The sequence below is a fragment of the Mastomys coucha genome, unplaced genomic scaffold, assembly GCF_008632895.1.
Source record: "Mastomys coucha isolate ucsf_1 unplaced genomic scaffold, UCSF_Mcou_1 pScaffold21, whole genome shotgun sequence".
NCBI classification, from domain to species: domain Eukaryota; kingdom Metazoa; phylum Chordata; class Mammalia; order Rodentia; family Muridae; genus Mastomys; species Mastomys coucha.
This window is the reverse complement of record NW_022196904.1, coordinates 23619869-23640009: the sequence shown is the minus strand read 5'-3', so window position 1 is coordinate 23640009 and position 20141 is coordinate 23619869. Positions and strand designations below refer to the sequence as shown.

At 49.7% G+C, this 20141-nt stretch overlaps 2 protein-coding genes across 4 annotated transcripts; one reads left to right on the top strand and one right to left on the bottom strand.

Annotated features, from left to right (window-relative positions):
- The first annotated feature begins 9477 nt into the window (after positions 1 to 9477).
- Positions 9478 to 16726, top strand: Capns1 (calpain small subunit 1). Of its 3 annotated transcripts, XM_031386047.1 has the most exons (11): positions 9478 to 9621; positions 10523 to 10752; positions 11910 to 11943; positions 12226 to 12315; positions 12429 to 12486; positions 12571 to 12635; positions 13986 to 14054; positions 14156 to 14234; positions 14353 to 14469; positions 15955 to 16013; positions 16122 to 16726. In XM_031386047.1, the coding sequence occupies exons 2-11, from the start codon at positions 10538 to 10540 to the stop codon at positions 16146 to 16148; spliced, it is 813 nt and encodes a 270-aa protein (XP_031241907.1). In that variant the 5' UTR covers positions 9478 to 9621; positions 10523 to 10537; the 3' UTR covers positions 16149 to 16726. The 3 variants fall into 3 exon arrangements, with proteins under 3 accessions (XP_031241907.1, XP_031241910.1, XP_031241909.1); XM_031386050.1 differs by lacking the exons at positions 9478 to 9621; positions 10523 to 10752 and adding an exon at positions 11454 to 11570; XM_031386049.1 differs by lacking the exons at positions 9478 to 9621; positions 10523 to 10752 and adding an exon at positions 11683 to 11770.
- A 1302-nt stretch (positions 16727 to 18028) lies between these two features.
- LOC116100436 (cytochrome c oxidase subunit 7A1, mitochondrial) lies at positions 18029 to 19709 on the bottom strand. The gene is made up of 4 exons (XM_031384249.1): positions 19592 to 19709; positions 18718 to 18804; positions 18539 to 18623; positions 18029 to 18146 (listed from the first exon to the last, which is right to left on the bottom strand). Exons 1-4 carry the CDS (start codon positions 19604 to 19606, stop codon positions 18091 to 18093), a joined length of 243 nt encoding a protein of 80 aa, XP_031240109.1. The 5' UTR covers positions 19607 to 19709; the 3' UTR covers positions 18029 to 18090.
- Between the last annotated feature and the right edge of the window lie 432 nt (positions 19710 to 20141).

Here is a 20141-nt window from a genome sequence, read left to right as displayed (position 1 = left end):
ACCTCCACAGTCACCTCCACTCACAGTCACCTCCACTCACAGTCACCTCCACTCACTGTCACCTCCACTCACTGTCACCTCCACTCACAGTTGCCTCCACTCACAGTCACCTCCACTCACTGTCACCTCCACAGTCACCTCCACTCACTGTCGCCTCCTCTCACTGTCACCTCCACAGTCACCTCCACTCACTGTCACCTCCACTCACTGTCACCTCCACTCACTGTTACCTCCACTCACTGTCATCTCCACTCACTGTCACCTCCACTCACTGTCACCTCCACTCACAGTCACCTCCACTCACAGTCACCTCCACAGTCACCTCCACTCACAGTCACCTCCACAGTCACCTCCACTCATAGTCACCTCCACAGTCACCTCCACTCACAGTCACCTCCACAGTCGTCACCTCCACTCACTGTCACCTCCACTCACTCTCACCTCCACTCACTGTCACCTCCACTCACTGTCACCTCCACAGTCACCTCCACTCACTGTCACCTCCACTCACTGTCACCTCCACTCACTGTCACCTCCACTCACTGTCACCTCCACTCACAGTCACCTCCACTCACTGTCACCTCCACTCACTGTCACCTCCACTCACTGTCACCTCCACTCACTGTCACCTATGTGCCATTGATTAAAGAGCTCACAAGAAAATTCAGATTCAAGAGGGGGCCACAGAGACCCCCAACTTTTTTCTTTCTGATTTCTTTTCTTCTTGTTTTTGTTTATTTTAAGACAGGCTCTTACTATGTAGCTTTAGCTGGCCTTGAACTCACAAAGACCCACCCCCCTGTCTCTAGAGCGATGGGACTAAAAGCATATGTCCCTACACTTCTACACTTGGCTCTTTTTTTTTTTTTTTTTTTTTTTTTTTTTTTTTTGGTTTTTCGAGACAGGGTTTCTCTGTGTAGTCTTGGGTGTCCTGGAACTCACTCTGTAGACCAGGCTGGCCTCGAACTCAGAAATCTGCCTGCCCCTGCCTCCCAAGTGCTGGGATTAAAGGCATGCGCCACCACTGCCCAGCTTACCTGGCTCTTTCTTATTTCTTGAAACAGTCCATTCTGGAACTTGTGATCATCCTGCTTCTGTCTCGCTAATACTAGCACCAATGGTGCCACCACACCAGCCACGGTCAAGTTATTAAAACAGCCCCACTTTGACACAGAAAACATTCTTTATATAACCTGGCATAGCTCCTGGCACTCAGGAGGCAGAGGCAATAAGGTGTTAGGGACTGGCCTGGTGCTGCTATGCATTCAAATACTAAGTACTGGTCCCCAAGATCTGGTTGCCCACAATGAACATATTGTAGAAAAAGTGTACAGCAAATGATATTGTATAAACTTTGCTTGTCAATCTTCTCTGACTGTTTAAATAAAAGTGACTACGGCCAATTACTGGGGAGCATAGAGGTTAGATGGGGTTTCAGTTACCGGGGTCACAAGTAGGGACTACAAGGCGAAGGAGAAAGGAGACAGAGAGGGGGAGGCTGCTGTGAAGCCGGATGGATCATGAGCACATGGCCAGAAGTGGACCCTAGAGACAGGCTGGTGGGAGGAAAGAAGAGCAGGTGAGACTCAAGCAGCAAGAAATTGGGAAACTGGGAATAGCCAGTCTATTGAAGAAAGATAGTCTAGGGGTAATCACCCAGTAATGCTGCTAAAGCTGATTAAATAAATCAATAAAACTCTGACTCCATTATTAGGGGATGGTCTGGGTCATATTAAGAACTAATAGAGTTAATAAATACCATTTACAACAATAGGGTGGTTCAGGTTCCTAGCCAGCCTGGGCTATGAAGAACAGTTTAGACAAGCCAGGTCTCAAGTGAGACCCTGTCTCAAACACCCCAACCCCCCTACAGGGGGGAGGGGCAGGAGGAGGGGGAGGGGGATAGAGGAGACAAAACCACAGCACAACCCAACACAAAACAACAAAAAGCAACCACTTTTTAATCCCCTCCATTTTTCTTTATTTTACTTTTTTTGTTTTTTTTGTTTTGTTTTTTGTTTTTTTCGAGACAGGGTTTCTCTGTTTAGCCCTGGCTGTCCTGGAACTCACTCTGTAGACCAGGCTGGCCTCGAACTCAGAAATACACCTGCCTCGGCCTCCCAAATACTGGGATTAAAGGCGTGTGCCACCACTGCCCAGCACTGTAATTCTTAATAAACTTACTTTATAAACATCAGCTCATACAAGACCTCCTGGTCCTAGCTATTGCTTTTGTCTTTTTTATTTCTGGTCTTTATTTCTCATCCCCCATCCTCCCACTGGATGCCTCGCTGTTTGGAAACCCTGTTCCTACCTGTTGGGGTCACATTAGCCAATCTCTACCACGCATTTGGAACACACTCGCTCTGAAGATGGGGGAGGGACTGCAATGCCAGTTGCCTTTGTCTGTCACATGTCTACTTATACAGAGGATCTAACCTCCGAGGGTGTGTTGGCTAGGTTTTTTGTCACCCTGACACAAGCTAGGGACATCTGGGAAGAGGGACCCTCAGTTGAGAACGTGCTTCTGTCACATTGGCCTTTAGGTAAGTCTGTGGGGTTACATCTTCTTAATGACTGAGACCTGAAACGGAAGGTTTCCAGTGCACTGTGATTGGTCTTGGAGGTAGGTGGTTCTGAACTGTATAGAAAAGCGGGTTGAGCCGGGCGGTGGTGGCACACGCCTTTAATCCCAGAACTTGGGAGGCAGAGGCAGGTGGATTTCTGAGTTTGAGGCCAGCCTGGTCTACAGAGTGAGTTCCAGGACAGCTGGGGCTACACAGAGAAACCCTGTCTCAAAAAAAAAAAAAAAAAGAGAGAGAGAGAGAGAGAGAGAGAGAGAGAAGAAAAGGAAAGGAAAGAAAAGAAAAGCAGGTTGAGCGAGCCATGAAGAACTTGCTAGGAAGCAGTGTTCCTCCAGGCCTTGGATTCCCGAGATGAACTCTAACCTGTAGGTCAAACCAATGAGCTTCCCTTCCCACATTGCTTTTGGTCACCAGCCTTTACCACAGCAATAAAAAGCAAGCTAGAGCAATGGGCATTACTCATCCCTGCGTCTCCAGTATCTATCCCTGGGTTTAGTCAGGATTCAATATATACAGGTTCAAGGCATGAAGGAAGAAAAAAACCTGCTAGCTTTTAGATGATGCAATATTATACACACCATGAAAATGATGTTTTTAGGACTGTGGAAAATTGTTCTCAGTGTATACAATGAGCATTATAGGGTAGATAAGATTTAAAATAAACCCTAGAGGTTGGAGAAATGGCTCAATAATTAAAAGCACTGGCTGCTCTTCCAAGGTTGGAGAAATGGCTCAATAATTAAAAGCACTGGCTGCTCTTCCAAATGACCCAGCTTCAATTCCCAGTATCCACATGACAAATCACAACTGTCTGTAACTCCAGTTCCAGGGGATCTGATGCCCTGGACATACATGCAGGCAAAACACCAATGCACATAAAATAATAATAATAATAATAATAATAATAACAATAATAACAATAATAATAATGATAGCAGGGTGGTGGTGGCACATGCCTTTAATCCCAGCACTTGGGAGGCAAAGGCAGATGGATTTCTGAGTTCGAGGCCAGCCTGGTCTACAGAGTGAGTTCCAGGACAGCCAGGGCTACACAGAGAAATCCTGTCTCGGAAAAAAAATAATAAAAATGATAAAATAACCCCTAAAAACAGAACTCAGAACGATAAGCCAAGTCAGTACAATAGAATCTACATCTTTATTCCACAGCAGCCAATACTTAAGCACTCCTAAGTGATGCTAAGCCACCAAGTACTCAGATAGCTTCTACCTGTGGTCCTAAGGCAGCAGTGTGGCCTGTGAGATCCGAGATGGCGCCACAGCATCCATGTCTGGCCAGTACGGGGAGGAAGAGGGCAGACACTGGCAAGCTCAGAGATGAAATGAAGTCATCCTTGTAGGCTAGTTTATTATGCGTGAAGGACTGTGAGAGTCATTGGAAACAGTCCAGGAGAAAAGTGGGTGAGGAACCACAGGTGAGCAAGGGGTGGTGAATACAGCAGCTCTTTCCGGGCTAATATTACATGCAAAAAATGGGCAGAATAAAAATTTGCATCTGGAAGAGACCAGCCAGATGGCTCAGTGGTGCCAGTCTGACAAACTGAGTTTTTAATCCTCAGATCTTGAAAGGAGATGGGAGAGACCAGGCTGACCTCCAACTCATACAGGTATCTCTCTGCCTCCCAAGCGCTAGGATTAAAGAACCAGGTGGAAAGATCTCATGTAGAACACTCCTTTAAACCCAGCAGTCCAGAGACAGAGGCCAGAGAATCTCTGTGAATTCCAATCCTGCCTGGTCTATAGAGCAAGTTCCGGGCCAGCCAGGGCTACACAAAGAGACTTTGTTTCATAAAAGAAAAAAAGAAGTGGTATGTGATGGAGGTTAGAGATCTGAGAAGACCCTCCTGTCACTGCCAGGCAGGAGAGGTCTTGGAATGGAGTTCCATGTCCCGACACAGCTCGCTGGCACAGAGTTTTTCCAGCCTTGATGCCTGGCCTGTGTGTACTGACTTAGAGGGACAGGGAGGTGAAAGGGCGGATCAGTATGGACTTTGTGGCTTGAGTGGAAAACCTTTTTCTTTTTCTTTTCTTTCTTTTTTGTTTGTTTGTTTGTTTGGTATTTTTTCGAGACAGTGTTTCTCTGTGTAGCTTTGGCTGTCCTGGAATTCACTCTGTAGACCAGGCTGGCCTTGAACTCAGAAATCCACCTGCCTCTGCCTCCCAAGTGCTGGGATTAAAGGGGAAAAACTTTTTTTAAGTACTGGGGCTTCATGCATGATGCCTTGTGCTCTACCGCAGAGCGGCCCTCCCTGGGGAGGGAGTTCCGACTCTTCTGGAATGATGTGGAGCAGGAACAGAGCTCTGAGTCAGGACACCTGGCCTGAGCCACCTGCCTGCCTTCACAAGCTTCCTTTGTTTGCAGGCGGTAGGGCCAGAAGACTGGACAGGAAGCTTTGGTGAAAGCTGGAGGTGGGGAGGAATTAAGGCTGGGGTGGGGTGGGAGTGTGAGGCAGGGGGTGGGAGTGAAAGACCCCCAGAACTTGGGAGATCCTTACTCAAGTCTCGGGATGACGCGACCACCCAATGACTCACGATAGACCGAACTTGCTGCAATCACATGAGGTTTATTGGGGATACTGGTACCGGGTCGATCTCATGACCTTGCTGGCCAGAGTTCGATGCCGGACACAAGAAGTGTCGGGTATTTAAGGGAACATCCACAGGCTGGGGGCGGGGAGAGGGTTACCAAGGAAATCAGAACATAGAAACAGTGGAAAATTTCAGAGGGACCTACCTGACCAAGGTATTCAGTTAGGGAGGGGAACACATTCATTCTAGGCATGCAATCTTCATCTACTGGTCTGCAGGGTGGAGAGTCTCATAAACCACTAGACCTTCATTCTTAGTTCTGCCCTCATTGTGGATCATTCAGGAGGGGCAGGTATTGGGAACCAGAGCCCTGAGGCTCTCAATTCCTGGAACTGGCTATTTTATATTTCTGGCTGGCTACAGCGGCCCTCCATGTCCTTTTAGGTAAAGGTTATACACCATACATTTGTATTAAATGCCCTCATTTTAAATTCTAAGATTCTCCAGTCTTTCAGGAGATGGGTGTGAGCAGGGAGGGAGGTAGCCTTGAGAGTCTGCAAAAGGAGCCAGTTAGATTTGCTGACAGGATGGAGCAGTGGGGCATGGTGGAGGCAGGCAGTTGGGACCAGTGAAGTGTTATTATAATGTAAGGAGAGCGGGAGGTCGGGGGAGGGGGTAAGCAGGATCGCCACAAGTTCAACTCCGGCCTCAGGCACACAGGAAGACCTTGCTTGTCTCAAGGGCGAACAAAAACAAGCAAGCAAGCCAACAGCAGCAAGTAGCTGGTGAGAGGGCTCAGTGGTTAGAGCACTTGCTGCTCCCACAGAGGATCCAGGTCTGAATCCCAGAACACACGTGGTAGGCACAGTCATACACGTGCAAACATGGAATAGAATTTTTTAAAAAAAAATCTTAAAAAACTAAAGCAAAAGGCAATGAACGAAAAAGAAGCCGGTGGGGGCGAAAGCTCAGGAAGGGATGCGAGGAGTCAGTGCCCCCATCCTTAAAGAAAATGTAAACAGGAAGCAAGATACAGAAGCCTTGGGTTCTGGGCCTTGCCCAGGTTGAAGATAGGGATTTGGGGGCTGGCAATAATTACCTGGAGATAATTTGTAAGACATGTGGGACCAGGCACACCCAAGAACATATAGGCAGGAAGATCAGTTCAAAGTCATTCTCTGTTAAACAGTGAGATTGAGGCTACCTTGGTGTCAGGAGCACTTAGGGTGACCAGCCTATGGTTTCAGCTGGTGGACGCCCCTCAGCAATTATGACAGAAGACAAGGAGTCAGACGTGGTACTAAAAGAGCTCTTATGTACTATATCAGGCTGGATCACATAAATTACACACCAAAATAACATAGCAATCACTAGTATTACTAGCAGAACAATTCCAAACATCCTAACGTTCTAATATCATAAGCTAAGGGATTCTAACATCATAAGCTAAGAGATTCTAACATCATAAGCTAAGGGATATACGACCTGTCTCTGCTTTGCAGGCTCGGGCTCCCGACGTCTTCTTGGGCGTTGGTTGTGTGAGTGCCTTATCAGGAGGTGGAAGGCGAGAGTCTGGGTCAGAAGGACGGAGGAGAGAGTCTGAGTCTGAGTGGAGTGGATTCGTTCAGCAGTCATCTCGTCTCCGGCTTGGTCGCTTCTGGCCGTGGTTTTTAAGCTCTTTTCTTATCTCTATCTATGTCTGCACATTGGGCTTCGTGCAGCCCTCTGTCTTTATCTGGGATTCCACTCTGGGTTACCGCCTTGCAGTAAGCTTATCCATTTTACACATTTACTTTCATTTTATTCACTTGTCACTTAATATTTCATTTTAACCTTCCTGGCCTTCAGGCCTTACATGCTCCTTACACTTGAGCTATATGATCCCACCTCACAAAATATACACACAGGGGACAAAATCACTAAAAAGTATTTCAGGGAGGTACCTGATGGCACAAGTCGGATGGACAGAGGGACGATACCTAGACAGAGCTCACGGATGCCGGGAATTGGGAGTCAGGGAGACAGAATTAGAGGGCAACATGATCACACTGGGTAGTAAGTGCAGTGAAAAATGTGTTTTATTTTATTTTTGTTTGTATGTGTGTTTTTTTGCATGCATGCCAGAAGAGGGGGCCAGATCTCCTAGAGCTGGACTTCAGACAGTTGAGAGCTGCCTGATGTGAGTGCTCAGGATTGAACCTGGGTCCTCTGGAGGAGCAGTCAGGACTCTTAACCCCTAAGCCATCCCAAGCAAAGCACCTGTGGATCTTTTATTGTTTGTTGTTTGAGACAGGGTCTCACTATGTAGCCCAGTCCGTCCTCTGGAACTCACTGTGTAGACCAGGCTGGCCTCAGACTTAGAGTTCTCCCTGCCTCTGTCTCCCTGCCCCTCCCTGTGCTGGGATCAAAGGCATGTGCCACCATGATGTATAATATTTTATTTTTTTTAAAGATTTATTTAATTGTCAGATGGTGGTGGTGCATGCTTTTAATCCCAGCACTTGGGAGACAGAGACAGGTGGATTTCTGAGTTCGAAGCCAGCCTGGTCTACAGAGTGAGTTCCAGGAAAGCCAGGGCTACACAGAGAAACCCTGTCTTGAAAAAACAAACCAAACAAACAAACAAAAAAGATTTATTTATTTTATACATATGAGTACACTGTAGCTGTCTTCAGACACACCAGAAGAGGGCATCAGATCTCATTACAGATGGTTGAGAGCCACCATGTGGTTGCTGGGATTTGAACTCAGAACCTCTGGAAAAGCAGTCAGTGCTCTTAACCACCGAGCCATCTCTCCAGCCTGCCTGAAGCATTTTTCAGTTGTTTTGAGATAGGGCCCTGTGGTGTGGCTTCCCTGCCTTAGTGTTCTGAGCCCTAGGCATGTGTCTTCTCGTTTACTGTTGGTCTGAGGGCATGAACCTGGCAGCTTCACCAAGCCTTGGGTGGATGTGAGAACAGAGAGGTCTTCCCAAATGAGAGACACCTGAGCTCCTATCCAAAGTGGAGGACATCAACAGTCAAATCCAAACACAGGATTATTTGAAGGCAGAGAACGGGGTTTATGCCAGTGAGTTGAGCCTGAGGTCAGACTGCTCAGTGTGGCATGGAGGGGTGTGGCAGAGAGGGAATCCACATTAGTCATCACCAAATGATTTATCCGCCAAGGCTTAGACCTAGGTCGCCACCCTGTGTGAGCCCGCCTTTCATTCAGAGCTTCCGGTTTCGCTCAGGTTAGATCTTGCTTCCCACACACTGGCTAGAGCAACGATTACCTGGCCTGGTTCCAGCAAGCCCTTAGGTGGCATTACTGCAATTACAGTTTTGTCTGCTGAGATCTTATTTGACTGATTATCATACTAAGTTATTGGAGAGTCTTTGAACAGGTGAGGCAGACTGGCTGTTTAACCTCAGTTTACTTATACATAGGATGGTGACAATAGATCTATCCCACAGGCTTGCCACGAGGAAACACAACCTGGTAAGTGCAGAGTACTTAGGAACTGGCAGTTATTTGTCGATATTGTTTAAGGATGAGTAAGAGTAAATGAGCTAAGGGATCCAGCTAAGGGAACAATACGGCGACATAGGGACTAATAGAAGAGCTACCATTTACTATGTATTTATCACTTAATTCTGATAGGGGCTTACCCCAGGGGAGCCCGTGTCTAATGTCCTCCAGGGTTTCATGTAGCCCAAGCTGTCAAAAACTTGATATGTACTGAGAATGGCCTCCTGCCCTCACCTCCAAGTGCTGGTTTTACAGGCGTGTGTCATCACGCCTGGCTATGTTCCCTCCTTACAGATGAGGAAATCATTACTCAGAGACACCAGGTCACTGTTTTAGGGATGAGCAATAACGACTCAAACCGAGGTTTATATAGTCCCCAGGGAGCGGCTAGACAGCCAGACTAGAAGCCAAAAATCGAGCTGGGTGGGAGGCACAAACTGATGGTAAACTAAAGATGTAGATTCCTACCTAGCACTTGGGAAGCAGAAGCAGGAGGATTGCTTCGAGTTCGAGGTTAGCCAGGGTTTTAGGTCAGCTTAGGATGTTTAACAACCCTCTGTCTCAAAGTGCACAATGAATGAATGAATGACAACTGAAATCCTTTTTTGCAACTGTATACTGAAACGGTGACCGGGTAGCCTAGATCTAGTTTCTGGAGGCTCCAGTACCTAGGCGTTAGAAAGGTCTATTCGTACTCACAGCTATTAAATCTGGACGGCATTGAACTTCCAACAATGTGCGTGTATGGGGACGGATGAGCTAAGCAGAGACTCGCTGCAACCAGAACCCTCTACGTGGGGCGGGGCCACCCGCGCAGGCGCAGAGTCAGCATGGCGGCTCTAGGACCGCGCGGACGGCGGCTGGGTGGCGGGCAGCGTCTACCCCGGAGTCTCTGCCTGAGTCACCGGCCCCGCCCTCCCGAACCGGACACAGCGGGAGGCCCGGCAGCAGGAGAGCAAGACCGCGGACCGCCAGATCTGTAAGTGAGACGGGGCGCTCCGGCCCAGCACCCCTGCACCCCGCAGACCCGGGATCCGCAGTCCTCAGATCTGGCGAGACCCTAAAGTCGTGGCCCTTGGGGGTCCCAGGACCCGTACTCTCAGATCCGAGCAACCGGGCCTGTCACACGCAGGTCATCCCCTCCAGAGCACTCGTTACCATCCCGGATCTCACGATCAAAAAATATAAGCCCAAAGATCAGAGAGGTACCCGGAAATTATTTGGGGCGTCTATAACTGCAATCCGAGATCCTGGTACCCATTTGCGGTGGGAAGAACTCCGTTATCCAGGATCCTCGGGGCGCACAGTCATAATTTTAGGCCGGAGCCCACAGATCCCGTAGTGACAGTGTAGTCCCTCTGTCGAGAGTACCTGAAGGTCCTGGACATTCAGCCCTGGGTCACCCCTACCCTGAGCTTAGTTCTGGAAGGTCTGGATCTGAGACGCGTCCGGTCTCATACAACTTGGGGGTCCCTACATGAAGAATCCCCTGTTTTCCCGCTGCCTCAAGACTGGGGTAACCCAGGCAGGTGCTGTAGCCGAGGCTGGTCTTGAACTGACCCTTCAGCCTCAGCCTCCCAATCTCTGGAATTACAGTAGAGCGCCACCACGCACGCCCAGTTGTACCCGTCCTCACGATGCCTATATGTGCAGTCAAGTCTGGGCCAGGGTGCCTTCTAGACCCTAACAGGTTTCACCCTTTCCTACCCCCTGTCCAGACCCTTAGCCTGAGGCTCTGTCCCCACCCCGAGGCCTCTTGTTTGGTCCCCAATCTAGTTGCCGGAAATGCTTTCTTTTTTGTTGTTGTTTTTTTTCTTTTTGCGGGAAGGGCTGGGCTCCTGGCAAGGCCACTACCTGACCAAACTCCTTTTTCTTTACAGGACTCAGCTGCAATCATGTTCTTGGTGAATTCGTTCCTGAAGGGCGGCGGTGGCGGTGGGGGAGGCGGAGGTCTGGGCGGGGGCCTGGGGAATGTGCTCGGAGGCCTGATCAGCGGCGCTGCTGGCGGCGGCGGCGGCGGTGGCGGCGGTGGAGGCATGGGACTGGGAGGAGGTGGTGGAGGCGGTGGAACGGCCATGCGCATCCTGGGCGGAGTCATTAGCGCCATCAGGTAAGGCGGGGCCTGAATAGGCGTGGTGGGCCAACTAATAAAGAGACTCAAGAGTCCGACCTGGGAATCCTAATTAGGCTGGGCTGATCCAGACTGGAAAACTGGCCCTAAGGGAATCCTAACGAGGCTAGTGTCACTTTTTAGTAACGGGATTCTTAAACCTGCCTCTGTGGGTCAACAAATAGGATGCAGCCTGGCAGTGGTGGTGCACACCTTTAATCCCAGCACTTGGGAGGCAGAGGCAGGCGGATTTCTGAGTTTGAGGTCAGCCTGGTCTACAGAGTGAGTTCCAGGACAGCCAGGGCTACACAGAGAAACCTTGTCTCGAAAATAACCCCAAACAAACAAACAAACAACCCCCCCCCCAAAACCAAAACCAAATAGGATGCAGTTTCTTGGGGGTGGGAGGTCTTCTATGTTTGGGGAAGGTACAATTCTATAGGACTGTATCCAGCCTTCGCTGGGGGCGGAGCCAGTGGATCTGAGGGTGTCCATGGCTTAAGATTTGACATTGGTGGAGCTTGCTGTTTTAGGAGAGATCAGAGTCCCCAAAGAAGAAATAGTCTAGAGAGGGTTATGTGGGGTCGGGAGCTGATTAGTTTAGTGGGTAAAACTCCTTTGCTGGGGTTAGAGCAGGTGGCTGGTGATCCAAGCAGTGATCCCTGGGAGGAGCAGGGGCTGATGGGGGGAAGGGAGAGGTAGACGTTAGGAAGTTAGATAATCTGCAAAAGGAGCGATGGAGTAAGGCTCTGGTCAAAGACCCAACCCGAGGAAGATGAGGCCTAGGGGAGCTGGTGCAGACAGACCCCCCTTAGGAAGTGAGTTCTTCAAGGAGCGGGCCCTATTAAGTTCGGTGGGTTTTCGGGATTTTGATTGGGGCGAAGATGCTTCTGACAATGTGATTGGTGGGTGTTCCTGGGCAAGGGTTCTTCCTTGGGGTGGGCCCTTGGGAGGTGGGAGGGGTTGGCCTCATGGAAGGAAAGAAGGGGTCGCTCCTTGATGTTGATGATTGGTCCAGGTGAGGACGATGAGGTAGACGAGGGAAGGAGGGACCCCTTAAGGAAGAGTGGGGCTGGAGTTTCAGGGGTTGACTGACCGTTCTGCCGCCCGTTGGAGGCTCTGCCCCCATGCGCTAACTCACCCTTGTCTCCCCTCAGCGAAGCTGCTGCGCAGTACAACCCGGAGCCCCCGGTAAGCGGCCCTAGACACCCTTCCTCCTTAAGCCTGGTGCCCGCATCATCCCTATTCCTATGTATAAGTCTTCCCTTCCTTCCTTGGGAAATCCCATTAAGAATGTCCTTTTTGAGGGCCCCTAAGCTAAGCCCTGGTCTCAGCCATGCTACTTGCTACCCTCACTTCAGGTTCCCTGGCCCTCAAACTGCCCAGCTCTCCCTGACTTTTCCCTGGGACACTTGGGTTTGAGGAGAGAGACACATCTCTCCATATCTGCTCTGAGATCTCCTCTCTCTGCAGCCCCCGCGGAGCCATTACTCTAATATTGAGGCCAATGAGAGTGAGGAGGTCCGTCAGTTCCGGAAACTCTTTGTCCAGCTGGCTGGAGATGTAAGTATCCCGCGTGGCCGCTTGACTGTGACAAACTAGAAGTTCCCATGCCGTTTTCTGGTCTCCAGACTCCTATCCATCTCCCTTGAACTGTATTTAACTTCTGCCATCAGGACATGGAGGTCAGCGCCACAGAACTCATGAATATCCTCAACAAAGTCGTGACCCGACGTGAGTGACCAGGGTCCTGGTATGGTGAAGGTTTAGAGGCATATGGGCTGGGCTAATCTCTGACCTCTGACGTTCCCCCCTCAGACCCGGATCTGAAAACTGATGGTTTTGGCATTGACACTTGTCGGAGCATGGTGGCTGTTATGGATGTATCCTTTTGGGGCCAGTCTGGAGGATGTTTTGGGTGAAGAGGGTGTTTTCTGGGAGTATGTTGAGGACGGCCAAGGTGAAGCCTTCATACTTGAGGACACAGGCTTACCTACATGATCATAAATAATATCAGCTACTTTACCGAGATTAGTGGACCCAACCTTTATAGATACCTTGCTAGATGAGGACAATGGAATAGGAAAGCAAGCAGACTCAGAGAGACACAGTGGTTTTGTCTCTGGCCAAACTGCCCAGAATTCACCTGATTTGAATATCTGATCTTGGAAGGTAATCGTGGGGCTGCTTGAGACTTGGACAGCAGAAACAGGCCCTTGGTCCTGTGACGGTTCTATGCCCCAGTGTAGGGGAATACCAGAGCCAGGAAGTGTGAGAGGGTGGGTTGGTGAGCAGGAGGAGAGAATAGGGTTTTTTTTTTTTTGGAGAGGAAACTGGGAAAGGGGACATCATTTGAAATGTAAATAAAGAAAATATCTAATAAATTAAAAAAAAAGTAAATAGAGAAATAAAAGAAGCTTAGATTCTTGAACAGAAACTCCCAAGTCCAAATCCCTATCCTGCTATTCTTTTTTTTTTTTAAGATTTACTTATTTATTTATTTATTTATTTATTTATTATATGTAAGTACACTGTAGCTGTCTTCAGACACACCAGAAGAGGGCATCAGATCTCATTACAAGTGGTTGTGAGCCACCATGTGGTTGCTGGGATTTGAACTCAGGACCTCTGGAAGAGCAGTCAGTGCTCTTTAACCGCTGAGCCATCTCTCCAGCCCCCTGCTATTCTTGAGATGGGTCTCAGGAGGCCTAGGCTGGCCTTGAAGTCAGTGTGTAGCCAAACTCCTGATCTTCCTCTTAGGTGCTAGAGTTATAGGCATGTGCTACCATACCTGCTTGGCTTATTTTACTTTTATTCACGTGCATGTGTGTGCATGTGTTCTCAGAGGCCTGAGAACATTGGGTCCCCTGGAGATGGAATTCCCGGTGGTTGTGGGCTGCATGAGTTGAACCAAACTCAAGTCCTTTGCAAGAACAGTAAGTGCTTGTGAGTATCCAGCCTTCGAAGCTTATTTTATAAAGTTAGCATTATGGTGCTGGGATTACAGCACTCAGGAGGTAGAGGCAGGTGGATCTCTGAGTTGGAGGCCAGCCTGTCTACAGAGCAAGTTCCAGGACAGCCCAGAGCTGCACAGAGAAACTTTGTCTTGAAAAAAAAACCAAAAAAAAGAAAAAAAAGAAGAAAGAAAAGTTAGCATTTTGGCATTCATGCACATACACACACACACACACACAGAGCATTTTGTCACTTTGTTCTTAACAACCTCTTGCTAGAGTGACACCACAGGAAAGCTGGGCTTTGAGGAGTTCAAGTACCTCTGGAACAACATTAAAAAGTGGCAGGTAAGTGGTAGCCTCTGAAACTCCCAGGATCTGGACCCCCAAGCCCTGGGGACCCCATGCTCCATGATGCTTGGTCTGACTGTTATCTTCTCTATCCTTAGGCTATATACAAACGCTTTGATGTTGACCGATCAGGGACCATTGGTAGCCATGAACTCCCAGGAGCCTTTGAGGCAGCAGGTAGGCTGCCAGGGCTATGATGAGCAGGGGGTGGGGTGAGCAAAGTCACACCACTATATTGGGGATTGAGAAGGTCTGTGCACCAACGCCCTGAGACCAAACCGTTTTTTTTTTTCAGGATTCCACCTGAATGAGCATCTCTACAGCATGATCATCCGGCGTTACGCAGATGAGAGCGGGAACATGGATTTCGATAACTTCATCAGCTGCTTGGTCCGGCTGGATGCCATGTTCCGTGAGTGATGCTCTAGATCTCTGAAAGGGCTGGGGATTTGCTAACCTTCATTGACCAAGGGCTCCTCTAAGTCTGGCCTGAACATGAGCAATGCTGGGCTCACCAGGCAGGGACAGCTGGGACTTGTATGGCTGGGATACTTGTATGGTCATGTGGATACTGGGAATTGCACCCAGTATCCCCGGGCCTCCTCTTTATTTATTTATAATATATATTTTATGTATATGAGTGTTTTGCCTGCATGGCATGGCAGTCTGTGCACCAAATGCCGAAGGGTGTCAGAACTCCTGGAAATGGAGTTACAAATGGTTGTGAGCTGCCAAGTGGATACTGGGAATTGAACCCAGGATCCTCTAAAGAGCAGTAGGTGCTCTTAACCTCTGAGCCATCTCTCCAGCTCTGTCTTGCCTGGTTTTTTTTTTTGAGACTGGTTTTCCTGTAGTTCAGGTTGACTTGTGACTTGATTTGTAGCTGAGAGTGACCTTGAACTTTTGACTCTGAGGTGAGAGCTTTTATTAGGATTGATGTAAGAGTCCTAAGATCACCTCTAAAATGGGAACTGTTGTCCTCCTGTTATGGTGGGACCTAACACTCGGAAAAGCAAAGCACTTGCTCCTAGCTGCTGCTCAGCCAGGAAGCTGGAAAGTCAGAATTGGACTCTGTGTTTGCCTGAGAACTTAATTGAGCAATGAGAAGAAACAGGAAGTGATGGTCAGGGGCATGCTGTGCAGTGCTGTGGATAGATACCAAGTTCAGGAGTGCCCGGACAGTCGTGGGCATTGTAGAGCCACGACGATAGGTCCTAGGCAAGGGAGGGGCAGAGTCAGCTGTGGCTTACAAAGCTCCTGGATCTGGCAGCTGAGGGACGACTGTGCATTAAGAGTCAAAACAGAAGTTGGATGTGGTGGTGAATACCTGTGATCCCAGCACATAGGAAGCTGAGGCCACGGGATGATCAGGAGTTCAAGGTCATCCTTGACTACATCTCAAACCAAGATTAGTTCATTAGTTACTTAATTAAAAGCATCCAGCTTAATTGGAAGAGTGCTCGCCTTGCATACATGATGCCCTGGGTTTGCAACCAGGCACTCTTTAACCTGAATGCAACGGGCCTGTAATCCAGCAAGCAGGAGATAGAGGCAGGAGGATGAGAAATATCCTCTCACCTGTGGTAGCCAGCCCACCAGTGGCACCAAGGACACTGTATGTGGCCACCTGAAGGTGGTGACTCAGCCTTGGTACGGGAAGGAACAGATGTAGTGTGGACAACTCTGGCTTGGTTTGGCTGTGAACAGAAGGTGTGGAGTCAAGTTCCAGGGCAGGAGTGGGGACCACACCAGACTCTAAGGGCAAGGTTGGCAAGTTATCTCCTGTTTAGGAGATAAAACAAACAGAATAAAAACAAAGCAGAATAAAACAACAAGAGGGAAATAATTATATTATCATTCTAGAAGCATCTAAGCCCTCCTTTCCTTTCTCCTCCAGGCGCTTTCAAATCTCTTGACAAAAATGGCACCGGACAGATCCAAGTGAACATCCAGGAGGTGAGACTGCTTCTCTTGGGGGTGGTGCTCAGCTGTTTGCCCAGCAGGCTCTGGGTGAGGTGTCTGGTTCTCTAGAGTCCTTTGCTCATCCGTGCTTTCCTCTTCCAGTGGTTGCAGCTGACTATGTATTCCTGAATGGGAGTCACAGGCCTGCCCCCTCACAGCTCACCATGGAGCCATCTTGAATCCTGACCCTAACTGCAGCCACATTTTTATGGTCGTGTCCTGCTACCCAGAGGCCTTTCTTCCCCCTGTTCTGGTACCCGGCTTCCCAGTCAGCAGTCAGAGCTCAACATGCCCCAGCTTGCCACACCCCGAGTTACCCCTGGCTCTGAGACAAGCTAGCTTGCTCTGCTGAAGGGTCACCCCACCCCAGCACACCCAGTCCACACCCTCCGTTACCTCCATCCTGTCTGTGTGCCAAGCCTAGCACTCCCAGTTGCTTCCATGTCCCAAGGGCCCTGTCTTAGTTCTGGGAAGACCACACCTGTCCCTACACACCCTGTTACACACTCATACAGTTACCTCCTAGGCAGCCAAATGAACTCCAGGCCACGGCAGGGCCACATACCCTAGTGCCTATACCTACCTGCACTGTGTTCCCCTGCACAGCTGTCGGAGGAAAAATAAACTCACTCCACTTGCTGCTTCCTTCGGACTCTTGAGTGCTGAGAGGTGGCGCTGAGTCCAGGCAGGAGGGAACATGAGCTCTATAGAGTAACTTGGTTATTTATTTAATGTGTATGGGTAGAATATGCACGTATATACATGCACTATGTGTGTGCCAGCCTCTGGGACTGGAGGTATGAGGGGTCATGAGCCACCACTGGGGTGCTGGGAACTGAACCCCAATCCTCTGCAATAGCAGCAGAGTACTAGCTTTCTATCCACACAGGTGGTTTGGGGTGCCAATCATTGGGGCTGGATCTGTGTATTTCTGTTCTGCATCTTTTTTTTTCTCACACTCGGTTCCAAGTTGGGGCTCACCTGGACCCCACTCAGGCTCATAATGAGGCTCAGAATCCCCAGTGATCCACTCTCAGCTTCCCAGGCTGTTAAGTGAGCTCAGTGACCCTCTGCCCCTTGGGGCCATGTTTGTAGCTCTCTGAGCTTTTCTTTCACGTCCTCCAACTGATTCATTGATTGATTGGTGGGGAGGATGGAACCCAGGGCTTTTGATTGGTGCGGAGGATGGAACCGGCTTTTGCACATGCACATGCTCTAACACACACACACACACACACACACACACACACACACACACCCCGTACTCCCCCACTTACACCACACACACCATGCACTCTCAAAATCACATATACACCCCCCCAACACCATATTTCACACACTCACACATAAAACACACCACACCACACACATTCACTGCACTCACACACGACACTCCCACACATTCTGTCTTTCACACACACACACACACACCACACTCACACACAACACACAAATACCATACACTCACAAATATACACACACACCACACACACTCATACACATACCACATGCTCACACACTACACTCCGCCCACACACACACATACACACACACACACACACACACACACACACACACACACTCCCTGCTGGATTCTGTGCTCTTCTGCTCAGCTCTATCCCCAGCGAGCACCAATCTTTGTCCTCCCTCAGTTCATAGGTCACAGTCAGCACCTTTCCTTTTTGCCACCAGGTCTGTCTGTAATATAGCCCTGGCTGCCCTGGAACTAGCCCCTCGCCTTTCCTCCCCTTTGGGCCTCTGCAAGGGGAGGGGATTCCATTCAAGATTATAATACCCCTGCTCTGTTCCCATCACCACTTGAGGTCCTCTGCCCAGCCGCCCCCCCCCCCCCCCCCCCCCCCCCCATGCATCTATAAAGCAGGTTGTCCTAGGTACACTGCTGGTCCAGCATCAGGGACCAAGATCTGGGGTAACTTGCTTCCCACTGCATAGACACCCCAGATTGTGGGGAGGTGGATCAGGACACAGACACACAGGCTGGAGCTGGGTTGGGTTCTCAAGAGATTAGCATATTTATTGATGTTTGTCCAAGTCTCCAAGCTTCGTGGGGTCACTTCTTGTGGGGGAAGGAGGCCCAGCCCAAGCAGTATAAGCAGTAGGCAGTGCCTAGGAAGGGAGAATTGGATGTCAAACAAGACCCTTATTCCCTCTCGACCTCTTCCAAGGCCTCTAAAGGCCTCTCCTTAGGTTCGCCCAGCTCCTCATGGATCACAGCTCTTATTCAGTTGTCATCTTCCTCCCAAACTGGATCCCTCATGGGGAATCCCCACCTCCACCCATTTGGATTTGGACCAGGCCAGGAGCTTGTTCTGGGTTGGGGTGGGCATTACCGATGGATAGCCCAGCTTCCTCGGGACTGTAGATAACCCATTGCTCCCTTCCTAAGCACTAGTGGGTCCTCAGACTGTCAGCTCAGGACCCACCCCTTCTGAAGCACCAACCTACCCAGACCCTGGCTATTGCTACAACCATGGCAAGCCAGTAGGTCCCGCACTTACCCCCCAGCGTCAGCGTCATGGTCAGTCTGTACAGGATGTTGTCCACTCCCCCGCCTTTCAAGTGTACTGGGAGGTCATTGTTGGCCTGAGTTTGAGGGGTGAGAACAGGGTTGCTGGCTCCTGCACAGACCCCTAGCTACCCCCACCCCTCATTGGGTCCAGAGACCCTGCCCGCCTACCTGGAAGAGCTTCTGCTTCTCTGCCACACGGTTTTCTAAGTGGCTTCTAGTAGATGAGCTAAAGGACCGGACCAGAGCCTGGGAGACCTGGAGGGATAGGAGATGATGGGTAGGTCGGGAGCACCTGGAGTGGATCAGGCAGGAAGGGAGCGCTTTGCAATCACGATGTGGGGACTATGTTTCTGGTGAACAGCTGGGTAGACAAGATAGTCACCAGAGAGAGCGGGAGACGGGGATTGGTGGAGGCCTATTATCCCAACATTCAAGAGGAAAGCAGGAGTTCAGGGCCAGCCTGGGGTGCTTGGAAGCATTTAGAAAATGAGGGGAGGTGTCACACACAAATTACAATCGGGAGGCGGAGGCAGAATGGTCAAGAGGTCAAGGACATATTCAGCTGCATTTCAAGTTAGAGGCCAGCCTGGGCTACAAGAGACCCTGTGTCAAAGCAAACAAACAAACAAAGGAGTGGGGATGGGGAATCGGTGTCTAGAGTCTACAGCTTGGAGCTCTGCAGGCTGTGAGAGATGCCAGTGTTGAGAATCTGAAATAGGTGCTTTGGGGATGGAGAGAGGGGGATGTATTAATACGAGAAAATCGGGTTCCAGGGATGTCAAGACTGGCTTGAAAGCTCCATGAGAGTTGGTATTAGGGATCCCTGGGATGTTAAGTGGGACTCGGGTAAACGGAGGTTTAAACCCAGGGTTCTGGACCATGTTAAAGATACTGCTGGCTGGAAGCTCAGGCTGTCAGGGTGGAAGTCCCAGACTCTGAAGGGTGCACCTGTTCCAAGACTCTGGATCCTGGCATGTTTAGGGTAGGCATCAGGGTTGTGGGGTTCCCCTCCACCCCGACACAGCCCGTGGTGGGGCCTCACCCGTAAGGCCCTCATTTTGCGTCCTCAGCAGCTCGAGTCACCTCCCCTCTTCGCCCAAGGACGTGCAGCACTTTACCCTAAGGGAATCCCAAACCACGCCCACTGACTCCCAGACTGATGGGGCGTGGCCAAATCAGGTTTGTCCAATAGGATCAGAGGGAAAGTGTTCCAACTTGTCAGTCATCCGTTTCCGCATTTGGGTTGATCCCTTCAGACTACGCGTTTGCCGAGACCGTGGCTCAGACAACCTGCAGTTCCCTGGCTGTTATCTAGGGTTACCCTGCTGATATCTGGGAGCCAGTGAGGGCAGAGATGAACGCGTTCTGTCTACAGAATGAGTGATCGTTGCACCTTGGAGCTTTCGTTTCTATATTTTTTTCTTGAGGGCCAAGGCAGGACCTTCCCCAGTGTTCTTGAGGAAACAAGGAAGCACTCCGATACAGATAAAGATATTTGTTAGGTCAGAAGTGATTTAAGAAATTAAAGCCGGGCGGTGGTGGCGCACGCCTTTAATCCCAGCACTTGGGAGGCAGAGGCAGGTGGATCTCTG

Coding starts and splice junctions, on each gene's coding strand:
- Capns1 (XM_031386047.1), top strand. CDS start 10,538: ATGTTCTTGGTGAATTCGTTCCTGAAGGGCGGCGGTGGCGGTGGGGGA. Junction 11,944..12,225: donor AGTACAACCCGGAGCCCCCG/GTAAGCGGCCCT, acceptor CTCTCTCTGCAG/CCCCCGCGGAGCCATTACTC. Junction 12,636..13,985: donor GCATGGTGGCTGTTATGGAT/GTATCCTTTTGG, acceptor ACCTCTTGCTAG/AGTGACACCACAGGAAAGCT.
- LOC116100436 (XM_031384249.1), bottom strand. Junction 18,624..18,717: donor AGAAGCAGAAGCTCTTCCAG/GTAGGCGGGCAG, acceptor CCTCAAACTCAG/GCCAACAATGACCTCCCAGT. Junction 18,147..18,538: donor CATGACGCTGACGCTGGGGG/GTAAGTGCGGGA, acceptor CTCCCTTCCTAG/GCACTGCCTACTGCTTATAC.